Here is a 17663-nt window from a genome sequence, read left to right as displayed (position 1 = left end):
AGAATATTTGTTTTTATTTTAAGAACAACAACTCAAGGTTGATATTTATTTATTTTTTATTAATTCAACATGCTTATAAACAGGAATTAAGAATACCATACAAAAGAATAAATAAGTGAATACACACAGAAAATGATGCAAGTTAATTAAAAACTGAACCCAGCACTGCAACACAGCATGGGAGCGGTAAACAGCCAGCAAGCCTGCGGTGCTGAAAGGCAGGCACACTGGCACTCGTGGGCATCTGGCAGGGACGGGCATCTCCAGACGGGCCCTGGTGTTTGGAGGACAGTGGTACCATAGCTGTCCCACAACTCTGCACTAAATCGTAAAACTTCACAACGGGGGGTTGAAATTCTGTTCTTCTCTGCCGGGCGGGTTAAGGCATTAAAAGAAATTTAAGAGCAGTCTTTACATTTTTCGCCTACAGTTTCCCTATAATACTATACAATTAGTATTTAGAATATTAACTAAACTGATATTATTTAGATAAATACTATATATATATTTCTTGAGAATTTAATCCTAGTATGACCTAATTTCAGATTTTATAGGGCTATAGACTCCCAGGCTGCTTTTTAAAATGAGCTCCTTTTTGTCCTGCATATTGAGATCTTGGATATCCCCACCTAATTAAAACGGAGCTGTAGATCAACTAGTGTCCTCCTCTCACAGTCTACCAGATCTTGTCTAGTTGTGCAGCAGATGGAAGCTGTCAGAGGGCTGTCAGAGCCAAGGTAATACAGCACAACTAAACCAAGCTGTGCCTGCTATAACACGCTCAGATAAATAAGCTATCTAATTATGCCTTTCTGACCTGTGGAAACACAAAAGCCACTTTTATTAAGTTGATTTGTTGCACTCTGTGCAGAGCAACAGCTTCTCGCCAAGCTGCCGAAATGAAATAAAAAAGTTTAAATAAAAAAGTAGTAGTTTAAAAATGTTTCTAGAACTACAAAATTAAATACAATCAGATGCAAAAATGTAAACATATGATTAAAATGACAGCTACTGTGTCATGGCCTGTTTCATTTGGGAACGGAAACTAACAGTCCTGCACAATACAACACCACCTCTGTCATCAATATCATAATTGCAGAGAGGGTAGTACTTCTGCAAAAGGCAAGCTAAGAAGACCATGGGCAACATTCTCTAAAAGACTGTACAAGTATCCACTTTAGGTCTGCAACAAAAATGACCGCTGTGCAAAATTCACGAAATGAGGTACAGAGCAGACTTAAAGAGGATACTGGTACAGTTCATAAAACAATTACACAAATCTTAACTTATTATCTACACTTGTAACAACTCTATACAGTCTAAAATACTATCAATGTGGTTTATGCATTCTGATCTAGGGAATACATTCTGCATATGTAGTAAAAGCAATACTATATCTAAGTTAAACTTGCACTATAGTGCACTTGGCTGGAGAACAGACAAACTGAGACTTGGCAAAACAGTGTCTCCTGCAGTACATTAGTGCTCAGACAGGAGAAGGAGAGGCACATACAAGGCCCAGGCTTGGATAAATTCTTGAAATTCAGTAAGTGAACTGTGATTCAAGAGCTCACCTGCTGAACAGCTTCAGTACAATTATTTTCATCTCTGCTCCCATTCCCTGTAGTTTGGCTATCACATAAGGTCAGTGCCTCATAATCATCTTAGACTGGGCATATACCTCGGCTCTGTAATTCTTTCTACTTACAAGTTAAACCATGAAACATACTGACATACCTTATACACTTGATGACTATATTAAGGTAGTAGGGCGTTACAGCAAGAAAAGGTCATTTCCTGACCTTTTCCCCAGAATCACTTCTGTCTCCCAGTTTTCTTCCCACCAGAGCTATATAATTGGATGTAATTGGTTAATTGGTTTTAATTGGCCCTCTTAAGGAACTCAACCAGGTAAGACACCCACTGTGACTGAGATTTCACAAGTGGTGGGACGAGTTGGCCAGGGCTCTCAGCAATACAGTGCTCCCCCTGTGGTAAGGAAATCAGTCAGTCAGCACAGAACCACTGGTCTGAACTGTGGTACTTGTGACGCACTGAAAGACAAGTGGCTTGAAGGTGGGCGGGTCAGGGGAGACCGACTACACGTCTTCATCCTCCCCTTTGCAGTCACGGGGTTCACAGCTGTGAAAAACACACAGCTGGCAACTGGCAACGCCACAGTCAGTTCTCTATGAACTAACTGTGAAGAGAAATGTAATAAATATGTTGAGTACACACTGCATTGTTTGTGAAACAGGAAAAAGAGAGAGTAATGGTTACAATGATATGAACTGTAATCCAAGTATGGAAAACAATTCAATTAGAAAACAATTAATTTAGAACAACAACGAATACAGAGGGTACCCTGACGACAAAGACTGAAACCCTGGCCTACAAACTGTCAGTGCAAAGTAGAAAGAAGGCTTGATTTGCTTGTATTGAGTGGCTGCAGCACTACACAAGACCCAGTTATACTTGAGTGAAGAATACCTCATCTAGACAGTGCATTGCTGTCAGTAACTACAGGACTTTTAAATACATGGAAAGTTTGAAATGCAACAGTTCCAAGCAGCTTGTGTTACACCCCCAAATTCACCTCTCTGGTTTGGCATTCCATTAAAAACATTTGATCCTTTAAAATAAACTAATTCACATACATCTTGCAGTAAGAGTGCATTTCTTTGTTCACTTTTTAAAACTGACCCAGTGTAAACATTAAACATTTTGAATAAAATTGTGAGAAGACGCCACCTGCCCACAGGGGCTCCGTGACACCCCATTTCGGCGTGAGAGCTGTGGGCTCGCTCCCCAGGAGTGGTGAGGCCCCTGTGTTGATTATGCGCTTGGAGAGGAATGGGACGTAGCTGCACTTGCTTGGCAGGACGTCTATCCCAGAGAATGCTGCTTCCTCAGGCTATCAGAGCGCTTGACTCGCTCCTCAGGGTTCTTCCTGTACAGACTCCTGCCAGAGAGAGGGGAGATCGTCACAGGGCGGTGTGGAGTCATCCGTGATCTCCATACTGTCCACGTGTGGACCAACCGCAACAAACTGACAAACTTTATTTGTTTATTCATAACATTCCCTCCTTTTCTGTTATCTCATCCTACTCACTATAACCAGATTTCACTGCATTACAAACTATGCAAGGAAATTCAAAATGCTGCTTGAGGCAGTGCTGGTGAACTATTCCCGTTCGACTACAAATTCCAGTACTGTAAAAGGCATTATTAGATAGGACACTTAGTTGAGGTCCTTGTAGACACTATGCATGGTGAAGATACCACAGGTCTTTTTACAGAAGCAAGGCTGTTAACCCGGTATGGTATCATGGTATTATACCTGCCTGTTTTCATTAACACACACCAAAACACAGCTTTATCCTATTTGCATAAAAAGGCACTGTCCCACTCTGCCACTCACCCCTGTCTGTGCAGGTGACCAGGAACTGGGGCATTCTGGCCCTGGTTTGGTTGAAGGACCCTAAGAAAAAAGCAGGAGGATCGATAAGAAACTGGATATAGATAGCAAGATGCCCAGCATTTTGATACTACAGTATATGCCACTGTTTTCTAGAGTAAACTAGCACTGATCCTACCAGGAAACTACTGCAGATGACCAGGTTAGATAAAGCGGTCTGAAATCCAGTACCACTGGACTCACTGCACCTCACCTACAAACCAACTACATATGCAAAAACCATGAACGGCAGCTCTATTAATTTAATTTTCCAAGAGTAAAAAATTATTAAGACAACTTTGTTACAGTGCATGCAGCTGTGAAACAAACTCATCAGTTAACCCAACTTGAATTAAACCGAAACTTAATATCAATTCCAAAGCAAAGCTACGGACCTCCACGAAACAGCACTTCATTATTTATTATCTGTGCTATTAATCCAGCCCTACTGGTTACACAGATACATTCTAAGTGTAACTTTAATCGGATTAATCCATCACTGCCCAGTCCATTCAATAGACGAAGTAGCACTTTCAGTGAGCTTTATCTCGCTGTTGCTGTATCATACCTGTTGGTTGGAGGGCTCTTTGGCTTCTGTTGAGTCTTCTTGTTCTGGCCCACTGTCTCGCCAACTCTGATGATAAGAAAATAGTCCATTAATGCCAGAGACACCTTTATTTCTATTGTTTCTGCACATTCCTTGTTTGTTGACTCAGCAAACGTCTTCCCAGACTAATAATGAAAGGAATACATGAATGATTTTAAAACACTGGAATGGATGTCCTTATAGACTGATCCACAGACTGCTCCACTTTACAGACCTGTTATTCACATTAGTCAAAGACAAGAATGAGTGAAATATAATCATAAGACAAGATATTCATGTAAATTTAATCAGATAGTCTCAGTAAGCGCTGCATTAAAAAAAAAAAAACATTGGCATTATTAAGAAAGCAAATAACAGGATGCAATATTTCTTTCCCAGTCACAATACAAATGAAGCATAGGATGCTCAGAGATCTATCTTTTTAGTGTTACTTTTAATTTAGCTACCCTGAACTTCTAAATGTAATGTCAATCAACAGCTGTCAATCTTTAATTTAACTAGAGATATATATTCATTAACAAAAAGGAGTTTTAAATCTCATTGGTCTTGTGAAACTGAACTAAAAGTTAGTCAAGAACATTTGTTCTCTTCTTGTCAGACCACTTTAGTAAGGCTTTGTGCTTTGGGTCATTGTCCTGCTTAAGTCTGAGTTTTTTACGTAGTTTTAGATTCTTTTGACTCAAACAGCTTTTCCTCTAGGATTCTCGAGTACTTTGCTACCTCCATTTCCCCCACGATCTTGAGAAGCATCCTGATCACAGCTGATGTCAAGCATCTTTACTGACAGTTGGGATGGTGCTGACTTAGGTGACGTGGTGTATTGGGCTTGCACCACACAGAACACTTTGCATTTAGACTAAAAAATTCAATGTTAGTCTCATCTGACCCTACAATCTTCTGCCACATGTTTGCAGTATGTACTGTATATGAGATTTATGATGAGGATTTTTCAATAATTCTTGCCCATCACCTTTATAGATGAGTTTTGTTTAGGGACTGAGAAATTGGATTGTATGAAGTGTGCCTCTTTGACACGGATTTTTGCAAATCGTTCAGGTCATTTTTGAGTTTGCAGTAACATCCCTAACTAATTTACTCCTCGCCTTGTTTGCTCCATTTGAAAGGGAAACTTGATCTAAGTAGTGTCTGGGTGGTAAATATCACATTCCACTTATTAATGATGGACTTCACTGTACTCAAATGGAAAAGTAACCTTCTCTTGATCCACAGCCCTCTACCACATTATCTCTGATTTGTTTTCAAAAAGCTCCTTGGCTATCGTGGACTATTTGTTGTATCGTTATGTTGTGTCTTGAAATTCAGAATTTGAGGGAACCTACAGGCAGAGATGCATTCAGTCTGAAGTTAAAAACACAGGAGGCCATTCAGCCCACCCAGCCTGTTCGCTAGTTAGTATCTAACTGACCCCAGGATTCCATCCAGCTGTTCCTTGAAAAGAAACCAGGGTCTCGGCTTCCACAACACAGCTGGGTAGCATGTTTCATACTCCCACAGCCCTCTGGGTAAAGAAGTTACATTACCCACTCTGATTACACACTAAACTTGAATATAAAATCCTATTTCAATGAGTCATAATGGCAAGCAACAGCAACCACATCTAGAAACTTTACAGAGGGCAAATGCTTTTTGCAAGGCATTATAGATCAATACATCCTTGACAAGTACAGACTATTTAAAAATACAATGGTTGGTTGTCCTAATACAGTTCTAGAGCAGGCCTTAATGTGCTGTGATTCTTCGGAGTTGGGACTGGTGAAACGTTTCTTTCCTTCCAGTATCTATGCTCACCTCTGCTTCTTCCTGTCCAGAGATTTCTGGGTGGCTACTGACAACGTGACCTTCTCTCGAGGACTCTTTGCCTTTTCCTGAGGAAAATCAACAGAAATACTCAGACAACGCAAATCCACAGTCCTGCAAATAGATGCGAGATCAAATCTTTACAGTCCCGAAGATCTTTTACAGGATAAAATAGTATACACCCCAGAATATAATAGCCTTTTCAGCACCCTTGTCCAATTTCCATTTCCTTAAACAAAATACTTTTCTATGATTTTAGCAAATTAGTGTAAAGAATAAATGGTTTAGGTAACAGACAGCCCCCTGTATCTCTTTCTGCTGGTCAGGATCCCCAGAAGCACCCAGATGCTCATACCATCTCCCTCAGCTTCCTCTCCTTGCGTAGCTGCCTGTCCTGCTGTAGTAGGCCCAGCCTCTCACTCAGTGGCATCACGAAGAAGATGTCGTGCACATCAAACAGAGCAGCCCGCAGCTAAAGGAGACAAACATAGGCACGCTGACCCTCTGGACACTACACAGCCCACACACAATCTGTCTGTAGAGAACATCTTGATTATTAAAGGTCAAACATGTACACAAGGCAACTTAAGCATTGTATCTACCCCAGTCATGATGTATTGATCTACTAGATGAAAGTATAAAACACAATGTGGTCCCTGAACTACTTCTTCATCATCGGCATAGACTTGATCAGTCCACCTAACAGAGAACTACAGTAGAGAGGAAGAAGTGAGCACAGACCAGCACTGTTCTGGTTCGTACCTGTGCGAGTACTCTCTCCTGCAGCGACATGTCCTGGGGAGAAATGGCTCCACGCTTCAGTGGGGCTTCACTCTGGAAGGTCCTGATGAACTCCTTGGTGTCCTGTAAACACATCGCACTGTCAGGGTGCCTGTGTGTGCTTGTGTGGGGTATGTTGGGCCTGTGACGGGTTGGGGTGCCATCCAGATCAGTAACCCTTGGCCACAGGAATCATCAAGTTTCTGACAATAAGTGGACTATTGTCAAACTACAGCAATTTCTCGCTTAGTGCTGCAGAGGGGCTTCGGAGAAAGTAGTGGTGTGGAAATCGGCACCAAAACAGGCAATTAGATCTAATTTCCCAGGAGCACTACTTCTGACATAGGAGTAAGGTGTCATGTCCTGATTTTGGTATTGGTAATGGAATTACTGATAGTTGTACCTCAGAATGTGATTAAAAATATTTTTTTTTTACAGAAAGGAATTTATTTTAAAATCATAGTTAAAGCAGAAATCATCCACACTCTCACTGTCTGAGAGGACGCGTGCCATTGTCCACCATACACTGCCTTGCAAACAGACAGCAGCAGGATGTACAGATGCAGGCTGCCCTGACAGTGCTCTTGGAGCTCAAAGCAAGGCATTGCTATGTCGTATTTAGTCAGACATCATGAACCTGAACAGTTCTCATTTCTCTCCTGTTTTCATTCCAAAGGACATCTCATTAACCTAACCAACCAAACTGCTACAGGACAAACGTCAAAAACCTTAAGAATCTGTTTATCAGCATCAAAACACTAAAGCATTTTAATGAGAGAAGACATTCCCACAACAATATCACATTTTGCTTCCTTTTTTAATCCTTTAATATTTATTGTTTAATGATTCTCTAGAGCACTTACTCTTGTAGGATATTGTCCTTTTTTGAGATACACACATCCCCATGCTCTGACACATTTAACTTTCATGGTGGATGCAAAGATGCTCTGCTATTAAGATTTTTTTTTAAGAAAACCATGCAAGGGCCGCGCTGTTGTGAGAGTGAGAAGGCTTTAGCTCGGGAGTGTCGGGCTCTGACCTGGACGGTCTGCCGCAGGTGCTTGACCTTCTCTGTCTGCAGCAATCTGCGCGTCAGGAAGCCCTTGGCCACAGCGGTCAGCCTACACAGCCACTTGTGCAGCTCAGGCGGGACAGACTGGAAGACACCAGCATGTAGAAACAACATCTCATCCACGTACTCCGTGAGGCCCAAACCCGCTGACGTGCAAAGTAAGCCCCAGACTCACAGGTACAATGTAAATATCACACCTACAGTCGCTTCGTCTCATCAGTACATGCACATTTTATTTCTTAATCCCTTCAGAATCAGATTACAATGCCAAATACAGTCAAAACGTCCCATTTAAAAAAACATTCTATACGATTGGTATAAAATTCAGATCCTTCCACATTAAGATCTGCATCAGTTTAATAGATATTGCTACTTTGGTGTCCCCTCTGTATTGTGCTTGAATTTCTTACTTGTTTTTATGTGGCAAGTATTGTATGAACTAACAGCTCAACGGCACACACGCTGTGAGCTCATCCTACAACTCCCAGAACAGAACAGCTATTACAAAGATTAGCACCTACAACTGAGCAATTTATTCAGGGAAAACAGTCAGTTTCATTTCCGCGATGTCACCAGGGACACTTTCCTTCCACTTGTGAGGGGGCAGAGACCCAGATCCGAACCTCAGACCTAACGAGACCCGCGCTCCTGCAGGAAGAGTAAAAGCGTGAAGTCGAACGTCTCTCACCTGTGCCATCCTGCCCCTGAGTTTAGTGCCCCCGCGGTGCGAGGCCCAAAGGTAGAAGGGAGGCTGTTCTGTAGGCTGGACCGCGCGAGAGCTGAGCTGCACAGGGAACCCTGAACAGAAAGATGACAAAAAGGCAAGCAGCTTCATGAGAAATCATTAACTTTGACTGTTAACTGTATACTGTTCATTATTTAAAAGCGTATCGTAATTAATCGGACTGCTATCATTTAGTTTCTGCACACTGATGGCAATAACTCATACTTCTTCACCCTTTGTCTGCCGTTGACATAGAATTCAGAAGAGAAAAACTGCAGACTCCTTTAGCTGACATCTCCCTAAGCAAAGGCCGACAAACCAAGTAATATGTTTCCATACCAATGATGGTACTGCTATGATGAACAGGCCAGCAAAGAGTTAAGGTTTAGTGCTTGCAAAATATCCGGAAAACTAGTGCCACCTTCATTCATCGTTCAAGAAGCAATGTGTGCTGTACCCATTCTGTGTGCGGAGTGAACAGAGGACTTCTCTCCCTGGACCAGAGTGGTGCTAGCAGGACAGCTCTCGCTGATGCCCCTCCACTCGTCTCCCATGTCCCCTGCCTGGGCCAGATCAGACCCCTGCTCCCTCAGGCACCTCTCCTGCTCCTCCAGCTCCTGCACACACAGACACACTGTCACAGGGGGCCGCACCAAGAGGACATCCGGAAAGGAGCTAACCGGAGCCTCTCAACATGCTCGTTCATCTGCAAAACCCAGCAAAGGCCTGCGCCACGCATAGAGGTTCATTTGTGCTCCATTTAAAGATCTTTCTGAAATTACTGAAATTTGAAAAATGGATTTCAATGTTCAATGTTTTCAGGATGGTTTAAAATGTGATTTGTGGCTGATTATTCAAAATTCAGTCATTCCTGGATTGGCGACCATTTAGCATTCCATCATAACCTGCGTGTGGTCATGCACTGTCCTTACAGCTCTCTGTGGGAGCCGGAGGAATTCAGTACTGGTGTGGCAAAGGTTTCACTGCACTCGCTCTCAAGCGTGTAAGGGGTCAGTGCACATGCGCATGAATGTCCGATCAGCCAGTGCTTCGGGAATCACAGGCACTCTCTCGTGTGCGTGTGGGTGTGGCACAGTGAGCTGCCCGACCTGTCGGAGGCGCTCCTGTTCTCTTTCTTGCTCGGCGATCAGCAGTGACAGCTGCAGGGCGTGTTCCTTCTCCAGCTTGCGCCTCATCTCCTCCAGAGCCAGGACCTGCCGCTTCACCAGCTCCTCCCCTGCAAAGCAGTGTCAGCCACACGTCAGTATAAAAGCAGGTAGATCTCTCACGACCCCAAAGTTATCTCACACGGAAACAAGAACAGCCTCCAAGAATACAGACTGTACAGATCTAATTACTGTAGACACAGCACTGTATCAATGCAAAACACATCAGCACTACTACTTTCAGCACTCCCATGAACTACATGAACTAATGCACACACCACACTGTTAATTACAACCTCTCGTAAATATTGCAGATAAAGCACTGTCATCAAAGGCACTGAAACACCTCTAGGTATTGTGCATAAGGTTTGTATCAAATCAAACCTGAATCGCATTCCCTTCATTCCTTTCCCTGCAGTTTAACTCCAACAGAAAGTATGGCACTCTGTCACACACGAGAACAGCCACACCTCAAGTGTCGCTCTAACCTATTACGGAGCGAACACTGCTGTGTACCCTCAAAGCAAGTGACACAACAGAGTCATTTCCCTCATTAAAGGGAATTAGAAATGTATATGACTGAGCTCCACTAAGAATCATACACTCCTAAGAGATGATGGATGGTCAGAGCAGAACACCCATTGACTGTGAAACAATCCACATATATAAAAGAAACAGATCTATAGATGCCGAATTTACTATTACGAGGATACATAGACTTTATCAGCATACCACTGTGAACAGCCACAGAGTCTCTCACCTAAGACAGCAGTGTTATTAACCCAGGTCCACTCACCCACACTGCTGCCCGGCGACTCGGGCTGACTGCCCTGCTCCTCCCCCGGCCTGGCTGGCTGGCTGGGAGTCAGCCGGCCCTCCCTGGACCCCCGAGTGCCCTCCAGCTCCAGCCTCCTCCTCGCGGATCCCGCTTCTGGCGACCGGTTGCCGACGCAGGGGCGCAGCAGGACAGGCGAGGGGCTCTCCACGTCGTAAGACTGGTTGAGGGGGGCAGGTGAGCGCCGACGGGGCCCCCGGCAGGGCAGGCCACCCAGAAACCCGGGGACCCTCTCCCGGGATGCTCGGAGACCGGCAGGTGAGAGGTGGCTGTCCATGGTCTGGGAGCGTCTGCGGAAGACCGGGGCCTCCCTGTCCTGGACATCCAGGTGCGGGACAGGACTGCTGTGTCTCTTATTGAGGGCAGAGGGCTCTGCCGGACCCTGATCCCCAGGGAACACTCTTGGCGGTGAGGTCTCCTCTCCCTGTGCGGCCTGCTGGTCCAGGCAGGGGCTGAGCTCACAGGCGCTGAGCGGGCGCGTGATGACGATGTGTCCGGCAGACAGGGGCCGTGGGCGACGCCGGTGCACCCTGGGGCTCAGGCTGGGCTCAGGGCTGGGGAGGCGGGCGTATGAGCCTGTCAGGCTGCGGGGCAGCAAGGACAGCGAGTCGGGGCCGTCGGAGTCGGAGCCCGACGGCGGCAGTGGGGGATTGGGGCTGCAGGCGCCACTGCGGCCAGGCCCGTGGGAGGGCTGCCCTCCTGACCCCCCACTCACGCTCCCATCCCCACTCTCATTCTCCTTGTCCGACAGACTCTCGCCCAGGGACGGAGCTGCCCTGTGATTGCTGCGGGAGCCGCGCTGGCTCTGCTCCCTCTCCAGGTACTCCCTCGATTTCCTCAACAGGCTCTGCAGGTTCAGGGAGCAGCTGCTGTCCTCTGCCTCCTCCCCCTTTGGCCAAAGTGAGGCACCGTTGTGCTGCAGGGGATGATGCTCTCTGTTCCTCAGGGGTGCAGCATCCCCAGCAGACACTTTCCCCTTTGGCAATCCGTTCAGGTCGGGCAGCAGGGCAAAGCCGTTCTTGGCCTCCGGTTTGAGGGAGCAGCTGCTGGAGACAGAGTCGCCCTCTTTTGGCACCTTGCGGACCTGCAGAGAGAGACAGAGCGTCACGCACCACAGCCCCCCTGACATCTCAATGCTCCATCTACAGTGACAGAAAACCTCTACAACTAGCTTTCACTTTATGAAGTTATCGATTTAAATTTAGGGCAATGCATTTCAATGGTGTCATGCTGAATCCCTCGAGGACATAGAGACAGGAGACAGGAATGAAAAGATTCACAAAGGGTCAAATTGTACTTATACAAAAAAATTCAAAAGATTTTAAACAGACTCCCTTGTGATGACCTATGTCACAGAATCTGGAAGACAAAATTAACAATGATGATCCATAAAACAAATGTGGAACTCAGTCACTAATATAGTTGTACCTGTATTTCATATGTATTTGCAATCTTGCTCACTGACACAAATCATGTAGGAATCCTTAACACATTCAGTTTCAATTTACTATAATATCTTCCAGAGTAATCTCGGAGAGGATTTATTAGAATCGGAAGATAAACAAAGTCATTCTATTACAGTGGAATCTTGTTTATCTGTTTTCTGAATGGATCAATAAAGATAAACCTGAAGAACTACATTTCACAAGTGTTCCAAAGACAAAAACATCACTGATAAATATGCCTTCATCAGTTTAAATGTTTTTGTTTCCCAGGAACATTTCAGATTTAAAAAGCAAAAGCACTTAAAATTGCCACATATGGTCCAATACTCATCCATCTTAATGGTTTTGTTAAGTAGTCCACTAACCAAACTGTTTTAAGACTTAAATGATGACACTTCTTAGGCAAGTTTTGAAAAGAAATGTAATTTGCAGGAGATGTACAGTATCATAGGAATGGTACTATCATAACATCTACAAAAAGATCATTTTTGTAACAACAGGAAATGCTAAACAGAGTCATTGATTACTCAAATTCATCACCAGTTTATATAACACCCTACAATTCCTAAAGGCACAGCAATGTCAAACAGAAAAATCAGTGGTGGCACATTCCTAAAGAGGATTAATATACATATCCACCCTAGACTACTTCGAAGCATACACATTAATTAAGATTATCTATCCTTAAGCGTAAAAGAATGAAAAACTATGCACCTGTAAACAGATTGCGTCATAGCTATTGACCTAGGGCTCCAAAAGGCAGTGTGTAAAGCCAGTTTGAGTCAGTCTGAAGGGGTTGTGTCTGTAATAGTCAGCAGGCTGTTCCGATGCTTGAGATCAATGCTTCTTCAGCCGTCTCCAAGCAGAAAATGTCAACAGAGACTCGAGTCCCACTCCCAGCTGGGGAGATGGGTTGGGTTAGTGGTAAACAACAAGCTTCCTGAAGCTTTAACTCTTTCGCCAGCACTCACCACAAGAAACACAATGACAAACAAGGCTGACGGTTACCAATTCACATTGCATAACCTGTGACAAACAAAAATAAAATCACACAGGCTTCACAATTCCCCGTGGACAGATGAGCATTGGTATACAAGTACCTCCTGATGAGCATCAGGCAACTGGTGTGTTAATTCTATGGTAGATGGGCGAGCTTACACTTATCTTAGTGGAATATAATGTCAGTGGTTAGGACAGCACTTCACTACTTTTAATGGATTTCAAATGTCAGCAGGTTAGGGGAAGGGATTAATGATCATTCAATCAAGGATATAAAATCCCACGCTTCACGGTAACTAGATCGACACGCTTCCCCTGATCGTCCGCGCCGTGTCCGGGCTGGTGCCGCTCACCTGCGCGCTGTCCAGGATCTCCTGCACCCGGGACAGCAGGGAGCTCCTGCGCAGCCTCAGCCGCTGCTCCTCCAGTGCCACGGCCCGCTGCCTGTACTGCGTCATCTCCTGCCGCCGCTCCGGGCTCAGCTGGAACACAGGAGGGGGGGGGGGTCAGTGAGCAGTTCGTGGTGGCGGCGGCTCCCCCGAGCCTCTCTACCTGAATCACGCCCTGCTGTTCAGAAATCCCATCTTCACGTGCTTCACCCATGTTTGCTGGTAATATGACAAGCAAACACAGTGGTGATGGGCAATGGCTTCAACAAATAGAGCTGTCATTGGTACCGTGCTTATGGAGGTCTACATCACAGCCTTCTTTCGCGTTCATAAGAAAGTTGCAGATATTGCAGCAGACCCACAGCTCTAGATTAATCTTCTATTTAAGACAAGTTCGATGTCACTTGAATAAGGAATTAACACGTGCCTCAAGGACAAAGCACCCAACGTAACGGTGAATGATACTGTAAATAACACTCTGGGATCCTGTTTGTCAGCACCTTCTAGCAATCAATGTGCCCAAGATAATAAGCACGTTCTCATTTCTGTTCATTTCCAGCTCAGAACCTGTTTAACACAAACTAAGGAAACATCCAGGCAAAAGTACTGGATAAGTAAGTAAGTTAAACAAGTCAATTAACTTATTGTTTCAGCTGTGACGTACAGTACAGAAGATAAATAGTTATTTATCACCGCATACACATTTTTGCTTCTATTTATTCCCAACACTCCAAAACTCAACTAATTCAAGACACAGTGGATCACACGTACAGTTTATGTACACATGTGCTGCACTGTATTAATCTTGTTTGGATCTCACAGTATAAACCATATTTAATAAATCATTTTTTCTCATTCAGCTTACCAGCTTTAGTTTGCTTTAAACTGGTCCAAATAACATTTGTTCACCTGCACACTCAATGAAGACAATTATACTGTTAAATATGTCCCAAAAAAGAAAGGATCCAGGAAAACATTAATAAGAGAACAAACAAGTAATAAGATAGGGTATTCTTATAACACGTTACACTTTATCAAACAATCCCTTGGATTTTCAACTTAACCATGATCTACATGTAACCAGTAAAATACACCAGTTTGGAATTCGACTGAACAGCTAAAAAGACACTTTCGGACTATGTGCCACAGCTCAGGGTGAAAAGGGAAGATTCACGCAACGAGCTGGGGCCGTGATTCTGAGAACTGTGCTGTGACAGACCCGAGGAAAGAGGAACTCTGCTTTATAGCTCTGCAACTTTCAGAAGTATATGGCAAATGAAATTAGCCTGCAATGTAAGGGAGCTGAATGTGATGACCACGAGCATGAGTTCTTCTAGTCACCTATTTGTGTCATTCTGCTGCTTGGTTGAGATTTTCCTGAATAGAAATCTCAGTGTTGTACCCTCATATTTCCTGCCAAATCATTTTATCCTAAAAATTAAATCTCTGAGCATCGTACGAAAGAAGCAAATCAACACAAACTGAGTATAAACTGTGGAGTGGGAACAATTTCTCACAGGCGTCCACTGTGTGATTTTTATTTACACCCTTGTTATGAAAATCACAATGTAAAATCTAAAAGAGAACCTCCACAACATCATCATAAACTACTAATTAATAGGTCATGCTTTTTTTCCCTTTCTATAAAAAAGCTAGGCAAATAATCAAGTCAAATGATCTCTTTGTCATATATAAATAGCTACCCTAGGTCATTTGTTTCACCTGTCTAACATTGCCAGACAAAGATAACAGTGTTTATACAAACACAGACACTTGATCAAATGCCTTAAGGAAGTACTGCATTCAGTATTGTAAACTGTATTAGACTGGACATCAAAGACCATATAAATGAGATATTCAGCCTAGCATTTAGAAGGTTACATGGGAGTTTTCTTAAATTAATTCCTTGACCGTTACAGATACAGCTCAGCTTTGTTTATTTCCATTCTAGTTAATTTACAGTAAATAACTTGACACTATCCTCAGCTCCCTCCCGGCTCCATTCTCCTCTATGAAGAAGAGCTCATGATAAGCAGCAAAATGGGTCTGACTTGGAGGTATATATGAACATACACCCCTTTCCAATGTCCATAGTCCACATCATTGGATAACATTGGATTGTAAGTATTTAAATGTTAGATTGTTCTAGACACTATAATTACATAATTCCAGAAGAAACATACATTTTTATTCAACATCTGATCCCAACAGTATTGTGTTCAACTGACCAATAAAGCCATAATATGCAGGTTAGATCTACAGACAGAAAAAATATACTGACCTGATTCTAAACTTGATAACCATGTATATGCAGTAGATGTATTTAAGCTTAATTCCACCAAATGACTTTACTCCTCCAATAACTTATAAAAGAAAATGAATTGTACAGTTTAATAGACATGGACACCATATTCTGAAGCACTATATCACTGAGGATTTTAGAGCAGAATCACACTATTCAGCTTGTAGTGTGTTTTCTCTTTCGCAAAAATACACATTAATCAAAAAGATCTACAATGTACAGTACAATAAATGTCAAACTAGTTGTCTATAGCTTGATGTACAAGAATATTGTTTTACAAACTTAAGTATTACATTGCAAATACAGCACTCCTAAATCTTCCAGAAATCTGGTTTGAGTATTCTGTCCCGCGGTATAAGCAATCCATCTCACAGTGTAAATTACCTCATATACTCTTCCCACTTCCAGAAAGCAAATCACAGTTTAATCTGAGCCAGCGTCCTGTAATTCTTACGTTCCTTTTGGATGCTGAACAGCAGCAATGCATCAGTACGGATGCTGGTGACAGAAACGAGCCCTCCTGTCTCCGAGTGCAAATGTTTAAGCACATGGAGCATACGCTATTACTACTACTGTAAACAGCAACCACCCCCAGCGTATTCCCCTTGGTTACCATGCACATTGAAATTCAAACACAGTCACAGGCCACACGCTGATGTGACCAGAGACTGCAGCCAGATCATTCCAGCTACAATTACTTAGTGACATCAACAATAACAAAGAAAAAAAAAACACCTCTTGACTGACCAGCCTTGCTCCTTAGACCACAATGTAGCAATACTCTACTGACGTTTTATAACAGCCAGTCATCTGTTATAGAACCTAAAAGCAATTTGGAATGGGCAGTTCTGTCTAATCAAATAAAACAGCAAGGACACCTCATAGACATTTGTTCAGAAGATGCGTTATGCTTTATTGATAAAAAATCCCTGCTAGAGATAAACACAAACTGAAAAGCTGAAGGCCAAGATAATTTAAGGAGCATTTTCAGGACAACAGCAGCAGTTTTCCAGCCTGGCCATCACACCTTACATCACTTTCTGTCTAGGCTTCTTCAATATACTATACTTCAGCAAAATATATTGTTCAGACTAAATATTTTTTAAAGCTTTGATTGGTTGCATCACAGATCAGAGCAACCAGCTGTACACTTCTGTAATTGTTCTAGCAAGACGCAAACAGTTGTGGAAAACAAACAAAATTTATATTGTTAAATACGATTAAGCACATCTTAGGTTCACAAATACACCTTCCTTTACACATAACTGCTTTCGGCCTGGTGTTCAAGTCACCCTCGTGTCTCCTGTGCTGTCGGTGTCTGAAACTCATGTACAGCCCTCATAACTTCATATACAACTTAACTTCTCTTACTGTGAGATTTAGTCTGGATTTATGTTATGTACTGGGCCTGCTGGTCACCAGGCAGGTGCTGTACGCCAATGATGGATGAAGTGGGTCCCCTCCTATGTGCAAAGAAGCTTGGGATCCTTAAGGATGAAAAGAGCCTGACATAAGCAAGGAATTATCACGATGGTGACTAGACTAGCATCTCTGCATCTTATATTGATCCCAACTGTGTGGAACAAACCACCAAGGAATGCGGCTGAAGCAGATCCCTTCAAGAACAGGCTGGATGTGTTTCTGGAACCACCAGCAACCCAGCAGATAAGACAGATGTCTTTATATTTGACATTTTGCTTTCCCTACCAGAGGTGACAGTACTGGCATTCCATGGAACTGGATGATGGAGAGCTCCCCCTGCTGGTGGGTGGCCGTGGCGTGGGTCTGCCCCTGCGCCTGCAGGTGTGCCAAGCTGCGTGTGCAGAAGTCCTCGTAGCTCTCCATCCCCGCGCAGGCAAACTGCAGAGACGCAACACACAGGGGACAGCCATGTTCATTCTCTCCTGACAACACAGCAAAGCAAGCACCAGGCTGCAGTGCTTCGCACGTCTTTCACTGGACATGAATGCCAAGCTGCAGAGGCCCAGGGACAAACATGACGCCCACTGCAGAGCCCCGGCATTCATCTTGCGTTACAAAAGTTGCAGGCAGCTTCATCAGAACAAAAA

The 17663-nt window shown here is 43.6% G+C and overlaps 1 protein-coding gene across 1 annotated transcript; it reads right to left on the bottom strand.

Moving 5' to 3' along the window:
* Window positions 1-38: 38 nt before the first annotated feature.
* On the bottom strand, window positions 39-17663 carry ccp110 (centriolar coiled-coil protein 110). Its single transcript, XM_088936593.1, has 13 exons — window positions 17302-17663; window positions 13257-13385; window positions 10421-11543; window positions 9568-9695; window positions 8916-9075; window positions 8423-8532; window positions 7702-7818; window positions 6645-6746; window positions 6238-6354; window positions 5874-5950; window positions 4026-4091; window positions 3422-3481; window positions 39-2962 (listed from the first exon to the last, which is right to left on the bottom strand). The coding sequence occupies exons 1-13, from the start codon at window positions 17437-17439 to the stop codon at window positions 2887-2889; spliced, it is 2403 nt and encodes an 800-aa protein (XP_088792719.1). The 5' UTR covers window positions 17440-17663; the 3' UTR covers window positions 39-2886.

The sequence above is a fragment of the Atractosteus spatula genome, chromosome 18 (assembly GCF_055471065.1).
Source record: "Atractosteus spatula isolate fAtrSpa1 chromosome 18, fAtrSpa1.hap1, whole genome shotgun sequence".
In the NCBI taxonomy this organism is placed as follows: domain Eukaryota; kingdom Metazoa; phylum Chordata; class Actinopteri; order Semionotiformes; family Lepisosteidae; genus Atractosteus; species Atractosteus spatula.
This window is presented reverse-complemented; position numbering and strand designations above follow the sequence as displayed.

Bases quoted from the DNA above. Each gene is read 5' to 3' on its own strand.
- ccp110 (XM_088936593.1), bottom strand. From the start codon at position 17,439: ATGGAGAGCTACGAGGACTTCTGCACACGCAGCTTGGCACACCTGCAG. The intron at 4,092-5,873 runs GTGAGCATAGAT...TCTTATCATCAG, and splicing joins CTGGACAGGAAGAAGCAGAG to AGTTGGCGAGACAGTGGGCC. The intron at 3,482-4,025 runs GTATGATACAGC...CTTTTTTCTTAG, and splicing joins AAGAGCCCTCCAACCAACAG to GGTCCTTCAACCAAACCAGG.